The sequence below is a fragment of the Mizuhopecten yessoensis genome, unplaced genomic scaffold (assembly GCF_002113885.1).
Source record: "Mizuhopecten yessoensis strain PY_sf001 unplaced genomic scaffold, ASM211388v2 scaffold3015, whole genome shotgun sequence".
NCBI lineage: Eukaryota > Metazoa > Mollusca > Bivalvia > Pectinida > Pectinidae > Mizuhopecten > Mizuhopecten yessoensis.
Window position 1 is genome coordinate 418883 of NW_018404833.1, and position 21464 is coordinate 440346.

Here is a 21464-nt window from a genome sequence, read left to right on the forward strand (position 1 = left end):
CACATGTCAATCACAGTTCACTTCTCTGATGTACATGGTGTGATGAGTGACACGTGTCATTCCTAGATTAGTCAACTGATGCAGACACTTTGATGAGTGACACATGTCATTCCTAGATTAGTCCACTGACGCAGACACTTTGATGAGCGACATGTGTCAATCTTGGATATTTTTACGTAAATGATGTAATTAATGGCAGGTGTCAATCCTGAAGCAAATCATGATGTAGATGGCATGATATTGGCATATGAATCCCAATTCTTTCTTTGATATAGATGATGCTGTATGTGACATATGTCAATCCTTGTTTCGTCCCCTTAAGTAAATGATGTAGTGAAATACACATGTCAATCCTTGATCTTTCCTTGATATTGATGTGGTGAGCAACATGTCATTTTTGAAGCATCTTCTGATGAAGATGATGTGGCAAATGACACATGTCAATTCTGAACCTTTCCTGATGTAGATGTGGCAATTATCATGGTTCAATCTTGGACCTTTTCTTCTATAAATGATGTAGTGACATGTGTCCATCATAAATCTTTCTGATGTTAATGATTAGATATGTGTCAATCTTGGATTTTTTCCCGCATGATGGTAATGATGTAGTGAATGACACATGTCAATCCTGAATTATGTCCTGATGAAGGTGATGTACTGAGTGACACATGTCAATCCTGAAGCCTGCTGTGATGATGATGATTTGGTGAGTGACACATGTCAATCCTGAAACTTGTCCAAATGATGATGATTTGGTACGTGACCCATATCAATCCTGAAGCCTGCCGTGATGAAGATGATTTGGTAAGTGACACATGTCAATCCTGAAACTTGTCCAGATGATGATGATTTGGTGAGTGACACATGTCAATCCTGAAACTTGTCCAAATGATGATGATTTGGTGAGTGACACATATCAATCCTGAAGCCTGCCGTGATGAAGATTATTTGGTAAGTGACACATGTCAATCCTGAAACTTGTCCAAATGATGATGATTTGGTGAGTGACACATATCAATCCTGAAGCCTGCCGTGATGAAGATGATTTGGTAAGTGACACATGTCAATCCTGAAGCCTGTCCTGATGATGATGATTTGGTACGTGACACATATCAATCCTGAAGCCTGCCATGATGAAGATGATTTGGTGAGTGACACATGTCAATCCTGAACCCTGTCCTGATGAAGACAATTTGGTGAGTGACACATGTCAATCCTGAAGCTTGTCCTGATGAAGACAATTTGGTGAGTGACACATGTCAATCCTGAAGCTTGTCCAGATGATGATGATTTGGTGAGTGACACATGTCAATCCTCAAGCCTGTTGTGACAAAGATGATTTGGTGAGTGACACATGTCAATCCTGAACCCTGTTGTGATGAAGATGATTTGGTGAGTGACACATGTCAATCCTGAACCCTGCCATGATGAAGATGATTTGGTGAGTGACACATGTCAATCCTGAAGCCTGTACCGATGTAGATGATTTGGTAAGTGACACATGTCAATCCTCAAGCCTGTTGTGACAAAGATGATTTGGTGAGTGACACATGTCAATCCTGAACCCTGTTGTGACAAAGATGATTTGGTGAGTGACACATGTCAATCCTCAAGCCTGTTGTGACAAAGATGATTTGGTGAGTGACACATGTCAATCCTGAACCCTGTTGTGATGATGATGATTTGGTGAGTGACACATGTCAATCCTGAAGTCTGTCCTGATGAAGATAATTTGGTGAGTGACACATGTCAATCCTGAAGCCTGTTGTGATGAAGATCATTTGGTGAGTGACACATGTCAATCCTCAAGCCTGCCGTGATGTAGATAATGAGTAGAAGTGTGTTGACTGCTGATGTCCTGGCTAGCTCACCAAACCTGTAACATAAAATGAGCAAACGATTTAAAACTAAGCCAGTATCAGTAAATGGAAATTTATCAAAATGTATAGAGAGGTAGAAGTGGAATTCCCCAGGGAAGGGTTTTAGGACTGCCCTTTTTGTAATAAATTTTATTGGTATTGCAGAATTCATTAATGCAGCAATACACTTGTTTGCAAATAACACTGGAATTTACTTACATATGATGGTGTTAATCTATAGGAAACACCTAGCGTGAAAGTTCTAACTTCAGGAAAGAAAATCAAAGATACAGCTTAACATTTATATAAGGTGGAGAGTTAAGGTCATATTAATGATCTATACTATAAACCAAAATGATCTTGCAATCAAAATGGACAATAACCTCATGATGTAGTCAACAAAGGAAAAGGATTAATGGAAACCATCCGAAGAACCTGTCAACAAGACATTACGACTTTCTGCTTTTACACTATTTGTACAAAGCACTTGTTAAGGTCACATCTTAAATATAAGGCCTATTTATATAACTACAGAGTCCATAATCACAAGAAAATCTTGCCATCATCAAGTGCCTTCGCCACCTCAGGAACATATATAGTGTTAGTGCACAAGTGTGCCGTGAAGGTCTTGCATTGATCTTTAAATTACACTGTGTAGATGTACATGTATAGCATTTTACCATACTGTTCTCTGCTCTTTCCAAAGGTAATCCTAGTTTCTTTATGCATTATCAAGAAATTTTACTATATTAGGTACTACTATTGAATTGTCTATGTCATGTTTTACCAAAACGTTTGCTACAAAGTGGGAGAAAATGAGTCAATCATAATGTAGGTATATGGAATTTTCAAAATTCTACCCTCGGGAGGTAAATTTGGCATCAGACCCTCATTACAGCCTGTGTTCTGACCCCAATTCTACACCCGAGGGTGTTATATCTATATCCCACATACCTACATATGATCGAATCTATTACGAATACATACAGAGAAGAAGAACAGAACAAATTCTGTGAATGAAACTCTAAGCTATGAAAACACACTGACAATTTAAAATTACCAACATTGAAACATACAAAGAAGGAACCGTGTTGAGATATGCTTCAAGTTCTACAGGGACTGTACATGTGTGTTGCCAATACACATCTTTCACCTTGAACACAAACACACAAGATCCTTTCCCAGCTCAAATCATCACATTTTTCAAACTTTATGTTTTTTTCAAAGAAACGTTATCTCTTTAAATCCAACTCAATAATGAAGAACAAATTAATTGCTTTAGGTCAAGGTCACAAGAGTTGAATTGTTAAATGATAAAAGTTTAACGCAATATATCTTGAAATAAACGTTCAAGGTCACACTCTCTAAGTTAAGGTCACAAAAGATGTTTCATATCTTATACTGGTATACAAATATGTAATAACATGTCTTACTGACAGATGCCCAGATTCAAGGTCACGACCTCAAGGTCAAGGTTATAAACATTGTTTCATATCCTGAAGTGTTAGGCAGATATGTAGGTGTACAGATGTATGCTTATAGACCGATACAGATCTACAACATCTGGTCAGCCCTAGATCTGTATCGTTATATGTAGACATGTGTCACTCATCAGCTATACACTATATGATATATCTGGCATCAGTCTATACCCTTCAAACACCACTAAGAATGTCCAAACAAACAGTTCTTCTGACATGTAGTAAACTGGTCTGTGTAACTCTGGCAGACATTTCTAGATCTGTTTAATGTTTTTTTATCAAATTTCTTTTATTCCATCTGTAGTTAGCATACGTTTCTCTATCTCCTTCTGTACAGGCAAATGATAAATGTGTATTTCACTAATTTATAGAGCCTGGTTTACTGTACATATTTCATCTGGGATAATTTCTAAAAGAAATATATAAACAAAATTGAATTTTGAATATGTTTTCAAATATAAATATTTGTTCAAGACAGAAGACACAACAGTTCTATTTTGATTTAATGTCCTTTTTGTGACGTTAGTTTTTTTTTTTTTTTAGTAGGGGGTGGGGATTTGGTTTTGAAAATTGATATAAGCTGACCTAGCTTTTAATACTGTGCCCAGGTGAGTAAACAAAGTTGTAGGAACACATCTGGTGGTGTTCTGGTAGTCTATACGTGTATTATTCATCCAACAACATAGCAAGAAATATCTGAATCATTCACACTACCCAAACAAGGAAAAGCTACATCAGTCAAGTACATAAATCATTGTACTTCCTACAATTATAGCTGCCTTACCTCAACCCTTACTTGAAATAAAGTTCTTTTACAGCCCAATTACCACTGATTCTGTGACGATCCTGTATTCACTAAGCCAATTCATGTCTAAAACACCTTATTAGGTCCTCAAACTACCCTATAGCTAATACCAGCCACCCCATACCTCCGAACACTCTACACTCAGATCTAGAGTCATCCTCTAATACCAGCCATCCCCTGCCTCTGAACACTCTACACTAAGATCTAGAGATAACCTCTAATACCAGCCATTCCTTGCCTCCGCTCTCTCTACATCCAGAGTTACCCCCTAATACCAGCCATCCCCTGCCTCTGAACCCTTTACACTCATATCTAAAGTTACCCTCTAATCCCAGCCATTCCTTGCCTCCGCACACTCCCCTGCCTCTGAACATTCTACACTCAGATCTAGAGTTACCCTCTAAACCGAGCCACCCCATACCTCCGAACACTCTACACTCAGATCTAGAGTTACCCTTTAATATCAGCCATTCCTTGCCTCCGCACACTCTACATCCAGAGTTACCCTCTAATCCCAGCCATCCCCTGCCTCTGAACACTCTACCCTCATATCTAAAGTTACCCTCTAATACCAGCCATTCCTTGCCTCCGAACACTCTACATCCAGAGTTATCCTCTAATACCAGCCATCCCCTGCCTCTGAACACTCTACACTCAGATCTAGAGTTATCCTCTAATACCAGCCATTCCTTGCCTCCGCACACTCTACATCCAGAGTTATCCTCTAATACCAGCCATCCCTTGCCTCTGAACACTCTACACTAAGATCTAGAGATAACCTCTAATACCAGCCATTCCTTGCCTCCGCACACTCTACATCCAGAGTTATCCTCTAATACCAGACACCCCCTGCCACTGAACACTCTACACTAAGATCTAGAGTTCCCCTCTAATACCAGCCATTCCTTGCCTCCGCACACTCTACATCTAGAGTTATCCTCTAATATCAGCCATTCCCTGTCTCTGAACACTCTACACTCAGATCTAGAGTTACCCTCTAATACCAGCCATCCCCTGCCTCTGAACATTCTACACTCAGATCTAGAGTTACCCTCTAATATCAGTCATCCCCTGCCTCTGAACACTCTACACTAAGATCTAGAGTTACCCTCTAATACCAGCCATTCCTTGCCTCTGCACACTCTACATCTAGAGTTACCCTCTAATACCAGCCATTCCCTGCCTCTGAACACTCTACACTCAGATCTAGAGTTATCCTCTAATACCAGCCATTCCTTGCCTCCGCACACTCTACATCTAGAGTTACCCTCTAATACCAGCCATTCCCTGCCTCTGAACACTCTACACTCAGATCTAGAGTTACCCTCTAATATCAGTCATCCCCTGCCTCTGAACACTCTACACTCAGATCTAGAGTTACCCTTTAATACCAGCCATTCCTTGCCTCTGCACATTCAGATCTAGAGTTACCCTCTAATACCAGCCATCCCCTGCCTCTGAACACTCTACACTCAGATCTAGAGTTATCCTCTAATCCCAGCCATTCCTTGCCTCCGCACACTCTACATCCAGAGTTATCCTCTAATACCAGCCATTCCCTGCCTCTGAACACTCTACACTCAGATCTAGTTACCCTCTAAACCCAGCTATTCCCTGCCTCCACACACTCTACATCCAGAGTTACCCTCTAATACCAGCCATCCCCTGCCTCTGAACATTCTACACTCAGATCTAGAGTTACCCTTTAATATCAGCCATTCCTTGCCTCCGCACACTCTACATCTAGAGTTACCCTCTAATACCAGCCATTCCCTGCCTCTGAACACTCTACACTCAGATCTAGAGTTACCCTCTAATATCAGTCATCCCCTGCCTCTGAACACTCTACACTCAGATCTAGAGTTACCCTTTAATACCAGCCATTCCTTGCCTCCGCACACTCTACATCTAGAGTCACCCTCTTAATACCAGCCATCCCCTGCCTCTGAACACTCTACACTCAGATCTAGAGTTATCCTCTAGTACCAGCCATTCCTTGCCTCCGCACACTCTACATCCAGAGTTATCCTCTAATACCAGCCATTCCTTGCCTCTGCTCACTATACATCCAGAGTTATCCTCTAATACCAGCCATTCCTAACCTCTCAACACCCTTTTACAGGGTTCATTGAAAACCTGAGTGAAGACTCAATTCATTGTTACAATGTATGTTCTTACCCTAACCATCCTCATGTCCCAACACCCTAGACCCAAAACTGACCCAAATCATTGCTCTTCTCCCAACTCCCTGGACCTTGAAATACCATTTAACATTAAATCATTGAAGCAATCCCTTCCATTCCAACTACTTGTACAGAAGACCTCTGAGCTATCCCTTTATCCTATGTAATTCCTTCCATTCCAACTCCCTAAAGCCTCAGCTACCCTCCAGCCCTAGCCATCCCCTGCCTCAATCCCAACTCCTTAATGCCTCAGCTACCCTCCAGCCCTAGCCATCCGCTGCCTCAATCCCAACTCCCTAAGGCCTCAGCTACCCTCCAAACCTAGCCATCCCCTGCCTCAATCCCGACTCCTCAGACCTTAAGCTACATATATACACTAACTCTGCATGTACCAAGACTCTGCTTTGTGAGAGGTCCATCACAGCCGTGGTCCATCACAGCCGGCCAGTCGGCCTATTTGCCATGTGGTGTTAACATGCCCTTCTTTAAGTGCCAAGAGAAAGAGTATCTGCTTTAATGTCCTTGCCAACCCCAGTCCCAGCTCCAATCAATTGTGTAGCCAGCAGAGACGAATTAGATTGCACTAACTCTAATTCTCATGATTAGATAAATAAAAGTAGCAATACGCTCGTCCCTACATCTTTTAACTGGATTAAACGAGAGAAGTTTCCCTTATCCACACCAATTGATCCCAAGGATTTTCTCTCAGCTGCTGTCTACACCCCCTCAGACAAAGTTGGTCGGTCCACATGAAACGATGCAAGATTCCATTGCGAGGACGATGGGGGAGGACAGGTGTTGATTGATTGTGTGCATTTCAGATGATGTCACTGGGCTTTCAACACCGTCCAATCACAATAAAGGAAACACTTTTATGATAAACAAGGCTATATTAATGTTGTTCAACAAATGATGACTCCTGTTTACAGCAAAGTAAATGAACTAGACAAAAAATTATTGTTATGTTTATATGAATGCATAAATAAGCATTACTTATAAAATGCCAGAGTGGAAGTCTTACTGATGCTGCAAACAGCTACAGGTATGGTTAAAAATGGAACCGACAAGTTAGCATGCCATTTATAATTGACTGCCGATACACAGAACACCTGCAGTCATGACCATTTCCATATCAGACAACCGGACCAGTGTGTTTCCACCCACATGACCGACTTTAGTCCCTTATAGTAGACGTGTCTATTTCTGTACCATTATTACTGTTTTAAATCATTCTAAAATCCATATCTGTTACCTTAAATATCATCATTGGCGTTCCTTTAAGTCTTTAACGTCAATTTTGATATAATTTCTCCTTTAATTAGATTGGGACCAAAGACTCAAAAGCATATTTCTTGCTATTCTAGTGTTTCGTAGCAGGTGGTAAACACACTAAATCTATGACAACATAAACGGCTCATATCAGACACTTCCATTCTGTTAACGACAACCATAAACCAACATCTCGGACATTTGATAATGTCCCATCACTAATTACTGTGTGTTCTTGCGGAAACCTGCCTTTAACACGACCACACTGCCCATTGCTTTAAAATACACGTCAGTACAGTTTTTGTTTCTTCAGGATAAGATCTCTCAGAAGTAGAACTACATTTAAAGTTATTATGACTTGAGGAGTAGTTGATGTATCACCATATTTAGAATATCAATGAAAATGTATGTGATAAAACTTGAAAAAAACACCTGATTAATTCTTTGATGAGATCTTGGATCTAAGATTAGAAATATCTGGTCAATACCACTTTATCCAGATTTAAATTCAGAAACACTAAATTATATCAGTTTTCCAGATCTAAAGGAAGAAGCACCAAGTCAATATCACTATAAATGTATCGGATACAAAATTAGAAACACATGATCGGGAGTTGGTATCGCAAATATTAAAGGTAATCACAGTGTAATGGGTTTAATTATAATTAGAACTCATTCACTCCAAAGTCAGGACACTCGATGTAACATGTAACCATGTACTTCAACCAATGTTTATCCACCAGGGATTATTGTATGTAAAACAGCCTGTTCCTACAGGACTTAGAAAAACAGCTTTTCATTTTTAAAGAAATTGGATATTCCTCATTTTTTTCTTCTGGTTTTTTTTAAGAGAAGAAGTACTTTTTTAATTGGGTTAACAGCCAGTATCCCGTTATAAACAAGGCAAATAAAATACTGCACACATGTGATACAGTATAGTTATATTTTTTTATGTATTCATGAAAACAATCTCTTGCTCAAGCATGGATTTTGTGCTCAAGCCGAATTTCTTGTTTCCGCTATAAATCAACAAGAAAATCTTATTTTGTCAATGATTTGGGAAAACACTGAAGAGACTGAAAGCAGAAAACTGTTTTCAATGTTACATTTGACTTTTTGATCGTCTGACATGATCTAAGCGAGTTACCAGAAAGTTGGTTTGAGCACAGATTCCATGCTTGGGCATGAGAACGGTTTCATGAATAAGGGCCCCAGTGTTTTAAAGATGAGTTTCTGCTAATTTAAAGTATTTTTAAGTAATTATTGTATCTGATCTTGTTATTAAAAATTAAAAATGGATCAGCATTTAGAAAGTGTATTTAGGTTATTCCAGTAAAAAATCTGCCTGGATCTCAAAAACTTCTGTGTCCGTGATTGGGTTTCCTGCCCATTACTTCTACACAAATTATTTAATTCTATATGGCTGCATGAGTCACCTTTCAATAAACCTGGAGTCCTTGGGGTGGATAGATGTCCTACTGGAATAACCCCCTTTTACAAAATGTGCAATCTTATTGTATATTCTGAGTTGCTTCAATCTTTTATCTTGACCAGCTATATTCCGAGTTGCTTCAATCTTTTATCTTGACCAGCTATATTCCGAGTTGCTTCAATCTTTCATCTTGACCAGCTGTCATCAGAACCAGTGCCATTAGATCTAGATTTCTATGCATGTATACTTCAACATAAGCAAACTAGGTTTTATATGTACCTTGTCATGAACTGTCACCATCTTTTATCAAATCAACATAAATAGAGTAATTAGCCCAATGTAATGACATGTAATAAAAATAATGCTGAAAATGTTTGGAGACACATTTTAAGGGTGATTAGACCATACATTTGAGAAAAAATGCAAGCATTTTAATCTAAAACCAAAGTTTTTTTGTTTTTCTGATAAATGTAAAAATAACGTAGCTGAGAATGCTTGAAACCCCATTTTTTAAAGGCTGTTTTGTCAGTCATTACATTCAAGAAATGATGCAAGCATTTTAATCTAAATCCTATTTTCACACAATACTGAGTTATATAATACCTAACTAACTTCTCATTGGCAATCAATGGTAAGGATATAATCTCTCAACGTAGCTACACAAACCAATACATCAGGACAGAGAGATGGGGTACTGAACTGTTATATTGTTCACAAACAGAAATACAGCCCACAAAACCAGGAATTCTGTATCAGCACCCTTTCAATACTAGCACAGAACTGACAGTTTCTTTCAAAGAATTCAATTCAGATATTTTTTCCATTCATGCGTACCGACATGCAAATGCTTGGCAGCGATTTATTTCTGGGCATTGGAGCCGTCACCTACAATGAATGCCATCCAAGCCAATCATCCTACGCCAAGTTTCTACGGAGCCATGTTCATTAGCCAATTTCATGGAAATTCTGGCCACATGCCTCTTACACTGGTATTGATTCTCCTCCAGAGTGTAGTAAACTACTCAACCCTGACCTTAACAATCAACAGCGAAAAACACATTCAGATTTTTCTTTGGGGGGAAAATGTAAAAACAGAGAGAATGTAGTGTAGGGAAGTAGTAGAATCAGTCGGTCCTTGTACGTGGGTTCATGGCTGTTAACCTTTGTTCCAGATTACGAGGTCATAACCTCGGTCCTTTGACTTTTCTTAATTGAATTTCATCTAGATAGTAATCATTGTGTTATATACATGTTTGTGGCCTTCAACTTTACAAACCATGCTGTTTTATATATATACAAAAAACAGCAATCAGTTTATGATTTACAGGAAACACTTACCCAGAAAATATTTCCCTATTAATTAATTGTGACTTCAATAAATATGCCATCTCAAGTTCTGATCAATCTAAAGACATATATGGTACATTCTACACCCATACATCCCACAGACGACTGTTTTGTTTATACAGGGCTGACTATTTCAGGAATCCAATCATTCTGATACCTTACTAGAGCCAATTCCTATAGAAGGTACTTAGGTATCACATCTGCGTTTTATGTAAATTTTATTACAGAGCTGAGAATAAAACCTTTACAGATTTACTATTCCAGTATTTGACCTCATACACATCTACAGATACAGAAGGTATATATATCACAATTTTCCAGTCCAGGAAATGCATCATGCTAGTATTTGATTCTGACATGATTTAAAGTAAGAAATGAGAATAAGGTAATAATTACAATTTGTAATGAAATGAAAACAATGTAGGATCTGGGTTTATATACAGAATGTTCATTTACTGGATAGCTTACTACTCAGCAGTATAGTCAAGTGTACGTAAAAGCATTTAAACAACCACTGAAAATGTACCAAATACAGTTTTTGATGTCGCCAAAAAATAACCACAAATTATCCATAGTATTTCATATAATGAAGGAGATTTACAAATATAAAATTTCATACACTAACGGAAATGTTCATAACAGTATTTCATACAGCTGAGGTAATGTACAAATACAATACATGTATTTGATACATTGAAGGAAAGATGTAGGTTACTGGTTAGTGGTATACACAAGAAACCTGCTTTTGCCAATTAACCTAATGTACTAAAGCTGTACTTTATATTTATTTAAGGTACTTGGTCCTCATATTGGTAATGTTTGTTTGAAATTTGCAAAAAGAGGTGGTGAAAAAATGCACTTACGGATGACCCACAGCATGTTTGAAAGTACCAAGCACAGTGGTCATGATCCTTAAATGACCATAGAACCCAAGACTGATTATTATCTGTGAAATTTCAGAAAGGCTGGCAAAAATTCACATGAGTCAAAGCTATAGTCCATAATGAATACTTGACCTACCTTTGACCCCAAGAATGAACAGATTTCTTGAAATTGGCACTGTGTCGGTAATATGTCAGTAAAGGTTTGAAACACTCAGAGTTGGAGAAAAGTTGAATGATTTATGGCTTGGAATTTATTGCAAATTACGAGGCAAAGTGACCTGGACCTTTACTGCAACCACTGAACCTCAAACTCAATATGATTTATATCCTCATTAGCTGGGTAAATGTGTCTGTGAAATTTTATAACAATACATGTAAAACGGTCCTTTGCACAAATTTCCTGGCCCTACATTTCAGCAAGTTACTGGCTAAATGTCATGATTTAAGGCATTTTCTTCTATAGACATCATTTGAGCTTATAAAAAATATGACTTGTGTGACCTTGATTTATGAGTCAAGGTCATTCTTTTTCAGACATTTTGTTGCACTCCATGCCTCCAAGCTACTAGTTACATATTTACTTGACAAAAGGCAGTTTGTTAGAAAATGTAATTTGACCATTTTAACAAAGTTGACCTCTGTAACCTTGAAAATGGGTTAAGGTCATTTCTTTTTAAAAACTTTCCACTTTAGGCCAGCAAGCTACTTGCCAATTATCATGACTCTTGGGCATTGGTTCTTCAGATGACATGTTTAAGTATTGAAACATTCAAATATTGTACAATGTATATTACCAAGCACACCATAGAAGCCCAGTTTATCAACAGATTTTCTTTTCTTAGCAAATTTTGTAAACCATACATGTACTGGTTTTTTATGAAGCTAATAAGATTTTTTTCAGTAAAATTAAGACCTAAAATCTCCTGTCCTTTACAAATTGATGTATAATCTCTAAACTCGCCAAATGAACACAACCCTAAAATCTAACACTTGTTGGTAGTCCAAAAATATAGACAGTAACTTGTAACAAATATTCTCCTTTTCTTGTATTTTCTGAATTCAAATTTCTGAATTCAATTTTCTGAGGATTATAACACTACAAAACCACCAAAACTAATATACAATCATAATTTTAAGAACATAAAGTCTTATTCAAGGCTCATTTTGATCCTTTAAAGACATTAAAGATTTTTGTTAATTTCAGGGGCTTTTAGGACTTTTTTCCCCATCAATTTTAGGGCTTTTTAACCCTTTTGTTCGTAGGGCTGTTTAAAGGCCTCTACGAACTCTGTGTACATGATTAATTTCAAAACTATTATACAGATGGTTTGTTACTAAAACATCTTTTGGATACCTGAAATTGGACAATGGATGACAAGAAATAATGCAAAAACCCACTTGAGCTATGCAGTTGTGGAATTTCACGTTACAGGATGTTCGGTGTGCGCATTGTTTGTGCACCATATGTTGTAATATTGCATATATATATATAGGCATACAATGTACCTTATTTAAACACTCAAGCATTTCTCAATTTTTACATTCTGTACCATCAATCAACCATTCTTGCAATATATCACACATATGTGCACGTTTTATCACACAACAGGGCGATCAATCGTTAAATTGCACAGTTGTGTGCACTTAGTGTGGACAGCGGGCATACGATGTTTGCACAATATGGGCATAGTAATTTTTGTGAGTTGTACGATCACACAACTGTAACAATGAGTTGCAGTGCATGGAATGCATTTTGAAGAACTATACAGGGGTGTAATCCGCAGGTGGCTAGTAGATCCTATATCAGAGACAGTAAACATTTTGATTATGAAGATGCATGTCAGACTTCTAAAAAATGTCAAAGTATCAAGTAGCAGTGACCTTGAGCTACAACCTTTGAAATCCAAAACTCAGTTTGAAGCACCTTCCATCCTAGATTGAATGGGAATTTTGGTTCATCCATAAGGAATGTGTTTAGAATGTTTTAAAAGTATCAGCAAAAATGTCCACTATTTATATGATGACAGTGACCTAATGACCTTGGTCCTTTAATAGGTACAATTTTTTTTATAAGAGTACATACATGTACATATGTGTTTCAACCTTCATAAGTAAAACATATGGTTATTTCAAATCCCAGGATCTTTTCAACATGTATGAAATTGGTAATTTAATATACATGTACAAAATGTAGTCCAAATCTAATCATGCATTTAAAAGTTCAATAGAGAAAAACTTCTTTGGGGAAAAAAAAGGATGCCTATGTCAAAAAAACCACAATAATTTGTGTAACATGAAGAAGAGTAGTGTGCTTCAACCGGGGATTGAACCCTCGATCCCAGACTTCCTAGTCCAATGCTCTACCACTGAGCTAAAGGGAAATTCTCTCTAGAACAAAGCTAGAAGGCGACTGTAATCCCTTGTACAATTAAAATCTACCACTGTTTGTAATAAGTGTGTATGTTGTATATGTACTCACCCAAATAATCATCCATCAATGTCCCAATTGCAAACTGTAACAGAAAAAGTATATTGTAATTAAGTTGTGGTTTGATTATAAAAAGTACACAATTTCATTAGAATTTTGAGGTGGACTAAGGGAAGTAACTCAAATTCTGAAAGTGACACTAGGAAAGTCTAACTGTACAATAAGAAGTAATTGACAAATTTAAAGTGAAAATGACCCAGTTTAAGCTATCCTATGAAATGAACAAACTGAATTTGAAAAACAAGCAAGAAGTAGGTAACAATACTGATTTCAAAAGGAAAAATTGTTAAAATTCCAAAATAAGGAGTAACAATGTATGTCAAGTACATACATGTATTGTCAGTCAACTGTCTAATTTAAATACAAAATGGAGTCTTCATGAACACAGTTTTTATTTCTTTTAAAAAAGTGGAGGGTGGGGAAGTGGGAGGGGCAAAATGGGGAGAATATATAACGCTTTTATGAGAACATGCTGTATAGCAGAATTTAAAGGAATTTTGTATTAACCATATCGTAACTTGCGGGCGGTCACCCATCCAACTACTGACCAAGCTGAACTAGTGGGCAGGTCCCCGGGTTATACTGCATCACTGGAAAAGCTAGCTTGTCAGCTGTAAGGCAGTATTTTGCCCTTATATTCCTTAGCTATTATAATATTATCAATAATGAAAACTTGAAAATTATATTGATATGAATATTAAAGATCCATGGCCCAATCACTGCATTAGATATCTTTGCTCAATCATATGGCACTGTAGAATCATTCTCTTTGCCAACGCAGTGACACACCCTTAGGTAATGGGCAATAATAATGTGAAGAATGGGTTAGTTGTAACACAACGTTGTGAAAAACAGGAAGGGCATCATCATACCATGTGATCCTTATAAAGTGGGGGTAAAAAAAACAATACATGCAGCTCAGGATTGAGACAGTTTAATAGGACATTCTACATCTGTGTTACAAAACCAGGCATATTGCAGACCTTACAAATAACAGACAAGTGTGATGACCAATTTTTATCAAACTCTATTTATAGTAACAGTGACCTAGTTTTTGACAGCAGAAGGTCGAAACACAAACTCCTACAAGATGATATATACCAGTAATTATAATATCATAACAGTCTTTCATCAACATCGTTATACATCTATCCGTTATCTCCCTTTGTATGTTATAAGACCATTAGATGTTTTCTAGTCATATCTGTCTTTCTTGACTCCTTAGCTATGATAAATTGCAGATGTAAATAATCATTTTAGTGACACTAAATTTGAAATGTAAAATAATTATCTACTCACACCTAGTCGACAATATGAGAGACAAATATGGATTAGGTCTTGCTACTACTTTAAAAATGGATTAGTTTCTTGCTAACACAACATATATTGTAGCTATCAAATTTAATAATGTATATCACACCTAGAACTCAAGTTAAACATTAGAGATAAGACACTGTAATATTATCCTGTGTTACTTACAATGTCTTTAGCATCCACTCGTGTACCGACAATCTTAATTCTGATCTCGTCGTCCTGCTGTATAACTACATCCTGTAAATATCACCAAAACCATGTCATTTTTCTAAATCACCGTCTCCAGATCTTATAAATTAACAATGACAATAGCATGCTTCCATAAAAATCATATGCATTTATTTTCCACTGAAATTACATTTTTTTTTAAATATGATATATCTCTATATAGTGATAAAAAAACAACTGAATAAATGACAATGTTTTTCATATTTAGAGGAATGTTTTTAGGGGAAAGTTCTATGAAGTTTCAGTTCTAGTAAATATAAATACTGTGCTTGTTTGATATCATATATAACATACCTCGTCTTTGGTCTTATAACAAGGTGGGTTGGAATTGGGATCAAATTCCATGTCTGCTGGAATAGACTGAAATAACAAACACAAGAAAATTGAAGCACATTCTATGATTATATTTTCTACATTTTTACCAGCCTAATATTTATTAATCAGGATTATATAAAGTTACTACTTTCTTCTTTACCTTTGAACAGGAACTGCTTTATAAGAATCTGATTTGTCATGAAAAAATATAATCATATTTATCAAATTTCCCAAATTCTTTTTACTTATTAATGTAAGACTTAGTTTTCTATACACGTATGAAACTCATGAGTTTTTGTCAAGCATTAATATCATAAATCCTGAAAACGAAATCTGTTTTTTTTAACTGATAATTAGAACTTCAAGCTTAAATAATCATGCTACATACCAATTTATTCATATTTTTTACGAATTGGTGACTGAATATATCTCTACAGAAGCTACTTACATGTCGAGAGATGAAACAGGACAACGGTCCAATCTCTGTAAACAAACCGACCTGACAGAGAAAACAACAGCTAGTTAGTATACAAAACAAGCTCTACACCTACATGTCATAATGATACACAAATCTGATGTCAGTAATATTGAAATATTGATTTCATAACACGACACCAGTGACAATACATTATTCACAAACCTGTATGACTTATATGATTTCAATTTTAAACACTTTCAAATGCTACACCATTGACTTGTTGTAAACAAAAATTTGGTTGTCACACCTTCCCATCACTTTCGAAAAGTTGGTATAAATATTTAGTACATTTGTATTGACATTTTTTTTTTCAATTGGCGACACATGCCCATAAGGCTTCTTTTTCATATACATGTATTTAGATATCTTACTTATCATTCTAACTAAGTTTAACTTAAGGATACATAATATTCTTATTAATACAAGAAATAAATTTGACAAATTTTATAAATTAATTGCTAAATTCCCTTTCATTGGACAGCAATTTGATACATGCAATACATAAATTATGTGACAGAGACAAGCATTTCAAGGGAGATCATCACATACGTGTATGTATCTCCGTACACATCAAATGAATAATTTTCAGTGGACTTATTTCCCTATTTTCCCCCCGCAATTTACTGTTTTGAATTTTTTATACTATTTTAAAGTACTGACAAACTAACGGTCAATTTTGAAAAGTCGATTAATTCAAATTAATCAAACTGCAACTATAAACACACAGGTATCAGTCTCTTGACAAGTTTGTCATCAATAGTAACTATTGACGAGTAGGTTCTTACTAGTTCCTGTACCAATGACAGGTTTACTTATGCAGATACATACCTTATTGACCTGAGTGACTACAGCATCCAACACCTCGCCTTTGAAAGGTCTGAACACGATAGCTTTGTATTTGACAGGATATACAACAAAGCCACGACTTGGCTGGATCACACCGGCACCAATGTTGTCAATTGTTGTTACTGCTATAACAAACCCATACCTGGCAAAGAGATATATATATATAATATCATAAATCATCATGGGTATTTCCTATGGGTGACACGCAAGTCTAGACGCATCATATTCATCATAGAATGTATAGTATTTATACTATAATCTATAGACATGAACAATAGTTTAACTGTTATAAATTAGTGCTAGCTATTCAGTAGATGGGGTATCTTTAAGAACAATTGGACGTCTCTTGCCTATCTTGAATGTGATCTTTGAAAATTGAAGGGGTTTAGAAAAATCATAATTTCAATAGGGTATACATTGACAATCAGAATTATTCGATAAAATCATTTGTGAAAATAATATTAAAATTACATTTTACAAATTATTCTAAATAACTATGCATTTCCACTAAAGAAAACTGAATAACATTTTGTGTTACAAATCAGCACTATATGTTGTATTTCAGAATAATTTTATGTATGTTTGGTGACTTACTTTCCTGTACAAGTTCCCTCTACTTCAGTGAACAGCTTCTGTTTGACTATATTAAGCAGATTGGGTCCAAAGTACCTTGGATGGAGCAGAATTTCATGCTCTAAAGACACCTGCATTAAGAAAACAGACCAATATGTGGTTGAGTACATTAAGTATAACTTAACAGATTTTGTGCAATTTGAAAGGTTTCCATTAAATTTTTACTTATACTATATTTTTGCCAACTTCAACAAAGTGAACCTTATGCAAATTAAAAGAAAAAAAATATTCCAGAGAATGTTTGGAATAATGAAGCATGCGAGTGTCTTGAGGTATAAATTTGGTTTGAGCTTCGATCAGTCATTATTATTCGTTTTTACCATTGTAAATGTAAAAATGTAATGCACATTAAGTAAGACTTCAGCATTCACATTTATACTATGGGTATACGCAGTGCCCTTTTGATATTGTGTGCCATTTGTAAGAGAGATATGTGACTAATTGTACAATGGTATTAAAATAAGTAGAAATAATTTCAATTCAAGATATTTTATTGTTTCCAAAAGGATTAGACAACAGACTTAAGTCTAAATTAGTCTACTTATATACAAGTAAAAATGATGTCAGAATATTATATAGATTTAACAGTACTTAATTATTTGTGCATTGGTTCATTTCTTGTGCGATATATTTGAATGAATCAATATCGGAGATAGCTAGACATCTTATTTTTGAACTTGGTACAGCAGTATTATTAGAATGTTGATACCCATTATCAGGCATATGATATCAGAATATTCAACATCTGAACGAAGGTTTAACTCAAGACCTATTTCCCTCACACCGTCGCCTTTTCATGATCAGACCACATGGGTTCGTTATTGGTGTCTGAAATACACATGCTATACTGATATGGGTCACAGCACATGTGTATGTTTACACAGGGGCACGGATCACTTTACTTGTAATATTAAAAAATAGGGGTCTCCTTTACTAATATATACACCCCTATTTTTTAATATTACAAGTAAAGCGAGCCATGCCCCTGTGTATGTTTATGTGATATGTGTAATTTCAGACATTTGTAACCAACCCCTGTGATGAGACAGACTCAGTATTGTCTTAGTGTCTACTTCCCAAGTAGACACTAACAAGTTGGGCACAACAGCCCATATGGGTAATAATCCTGCATTTGGGTAACAGTTACCCATTTCAGTAATAATTTTATTACTGAAATGGGTAATAAAGTGAAATAAATACACACAAAGTTCTTTAACACATTATGAACAAAAAAGGGCGTCATTCTTTCAACATAATCAAATAAAAAATACAATGAGGTACAATTGTGTACAAAAATATGTAAATTCAGTTGTCTAAATTTTTATGAAAATGACAAATTGTATCACCTCCATTGCTTATAGTGTGTTGTAGAAGCTATAAATAGCACACATAAAAAACATGCTGACCTGTCACATTTGCACTGGATAGTCCTATTGACTACACTCTGAAGTCAATGGAGAACAAACTCAGTGGTATGGTTTGTCCTTTTCACAAAAAGTTCGACATCAGAATTGATAATTTTTTGTGCAAAAATGTACTTCATTGTGTTATTTATTTGATTTAGTTGACAGAATGACGCCCTTTTTTGCTAAAAGTGTTTAAAAGAACTTTGAGTGTTTTTATTTCAATTTATTCCCCATTTCAGTAATACAATTGTTACACAAATGCAGGAGCATTACATGTACCCTTATGCGCCGTTGTGCCAAACCTGGCTAAGACGGTACTGAGTCTGTAACTTGTTCGGTGCATGTTCAGTTATTCACTTGTTGCAATGTGACTTGAACCTAATACCTCAAAATTGATTATGAAAAAAAACTTCAATGTACTATATTCTATGAAATTGACTTGTCATTCTTATTATCAAACTATTATCATACATTTGTCTTTTAAAACACGACAAACTTACGTGATAGAACATCGTGTCGAACAATACACAGCACAAAACCGAACAGGAAATATAGAGTTATTCCCCTTCTCCAACTGACTACACTTGGAAGCTACAGCAAAAGTGAAGCCAGACCCTAAAACACCGGAAGTGCATGATAGAAAAATAGAACAGAATGCACCAACAATTTTTTTATCAAAAAGAAGTGTCTTTTGTAAGTGATTGTAACAAATTTATGTCTATATATATTATACAAACATACACTTTTCATGAATATTTCATCTAGCTCTATCTATATATATAAAAAAAAATATGTTAGTATGCCAGTTCAAGTTCGTAAATGGTCGTATATAAAACCACGAACTTAGATAACCACGGAATTAGCTTAGTCCGTGAGATAACTATTCTAATTCCGTGATGAAACTAATATAACCACGGACTAAGATAATCTAATTCCGTGATATAACCAATATGTTTTTCTTTTTTCTTTTATATTCTTAAGATTTAGGGACTGTTGCCTGTTCACACCGACAAAGTCTGTGACATATTTATGTTCATACAGCGGAATAACGCATGACCCGTCCAACATCACACAAAAAATCACAAATATGTTTAACGGCCAGGTGAAGTAACTAAGTCTTGAGGTTATGTGTTCCTATACTCATTAATACTATCTGTATCTGTACGTTGTAGTACCCGGTTCGCGTTTTTTTTTTTACAACGGGAGAGAGAGAGCAGTTCAGTTTGATTTTTGGTGCGTTATAGCACTCTTAAAGGCCTCCAAATTAGGGGCACATACTACGTCATCTTCCAGGTGATTCCACTCTATAACTGCACGTACGAAGAACGAGTTTTTGTATTGGTCACAGTTGTACTTTGGTACTGTATAAGATTTTGTGTTATGTATAACTGATGCTTCCACCACATTATTCGATTTATATAGTCCGAGAAGTTTCTGGCCTTGATGTTCCTTTTTGGTCTGTTTTTTGTTAGATGTTTAGCTGGAGGTATAGCTGGTATCAACCCCTCAACCACCTTGTACATAAATGTGACCCTCTGTTGTGCTCGCCTGACCTGGAGTGTTGGTAGTTCGAGTTTCTCCAGCATCCTTGTGATACATCCATCTTCCCTGGATCTATAGTCATTTGAGATGAATCTGACTGCCAAGCGCTGTATTCGTTCCAGTTGGTCAGTTTCTTTTTTGGTATAAGGGTCCCAAATAATTGCGCCGTATTCAAGGATGGATCGCACTAGGGATATATATGCTGTTTTCTTGCAAGACGATGCAGGTTTCCTTTTGAGAAAGCCAAGGGTCGAACTGGCTCTCCTTGCTATTTTTAGTATGTGGGTGTTCCACTTGAGGTCATCTGAAATTATTAGTCCAAGATAGGGATTTTTTTTCATTTGTTCCAAGATATGTCCATTTAGGGTGTAGAATCGGTGACTTTTTTCTTTGATGTTCATAACATAGCATTTCATTCCCCACCGGTTAGCCCATTTTTCCAGGTTGTTTAGGTCGTCCTGTAGTAGTTGGTGGTCACTGTACTGGTTGATTTGTCTGTATATCAAACAGTCATCGGCGAACAGACGTATGCTAGATGTTACGCTTTCTAGTAGGTCATTTATATGGCACAGGAATAATAGTGGCCCGAGCATGCGCACTGTCCCTTGTGGTACCACGGAGTCAACGGTTACTTCTCTGGATGTTTCTCACTCTAGTGCTACTCTCATCCAGACGTATTAATATTATACGTCTTTGATAATATATTCAAGTGAAACTGGCAATAACCAGGGATGTGTAGTGGACATCCCTACAATAACTGACGCCACTTTCACAAGATCAGATATCGTCTAATATAGGTTCGTATCGGTTGGGTCGATAAAGAATTTTGGGGGCGATATAGCTTTAGGGGCGAAACGGATTTTTGGGCGAAAATAATTTTGGGGGCGATATGGTTGTCTAATTGGAGCGAAATGAACTGAAAATTGAGGCTATGTGGTATGTGGTGGTGGTTGG

The 21464-nt window shown here is 36.4% G+C and overlaps 1 protein-coding gene across 1 annotated transcript; it reads right to left on the reverse strand.

Moving 5' to 3' along the window:
• Nucleotides 1-867: 867 nt before the first annotated feature.
• On the reverse strand, nt 868-19537 carry LOC110446837 (DNA-directed RNA polymerase II subunit RPB7). Its single transcript, XM_021492160.1, has 8 exons — nt 19469-19537; nt 17524-17633; nt 16912-17071; nt 16054-16104; nt 15585-15650; nt 15228-15299; nt 13740-13773; nt 868-1876 (listed from the first exon to the last, which is right to left on the reverse strand). The coding sequence occupies exons 1-8, from the start codon at nt 19478-19480 to the stop codon at nt 1863-1865; spliced, it is 519 nt and encodes a 172-aa protein (XP_021347835.1). The 5' UTR covers nt 19481-19537; the 3' UTR covers nt 868-1862.
• Between the last annotated feature and the right edge of the window lie 1927 nt (nt 19538-21464).

Excerpts from the sequence above, each read along its gene's own strand:
- LOC110446837 (XM_021492160.1), bottom strand. Across the intron at positions 15,651-16,053 it reads CCTGTTTCATCTCTCGACAT|TCTATTCCAGCAGACATGGA; the intron begins GTAAGTAGCTTC and ends TTGTTATTTCAG. Across the intron at positions 13,774-15,227 it reads GAGTGGATGCTAAAGACATT|TTTGCAATTGGGACATTGAT; the intron begins GTAAGTAACACA and ends TTTCTGTTACAG.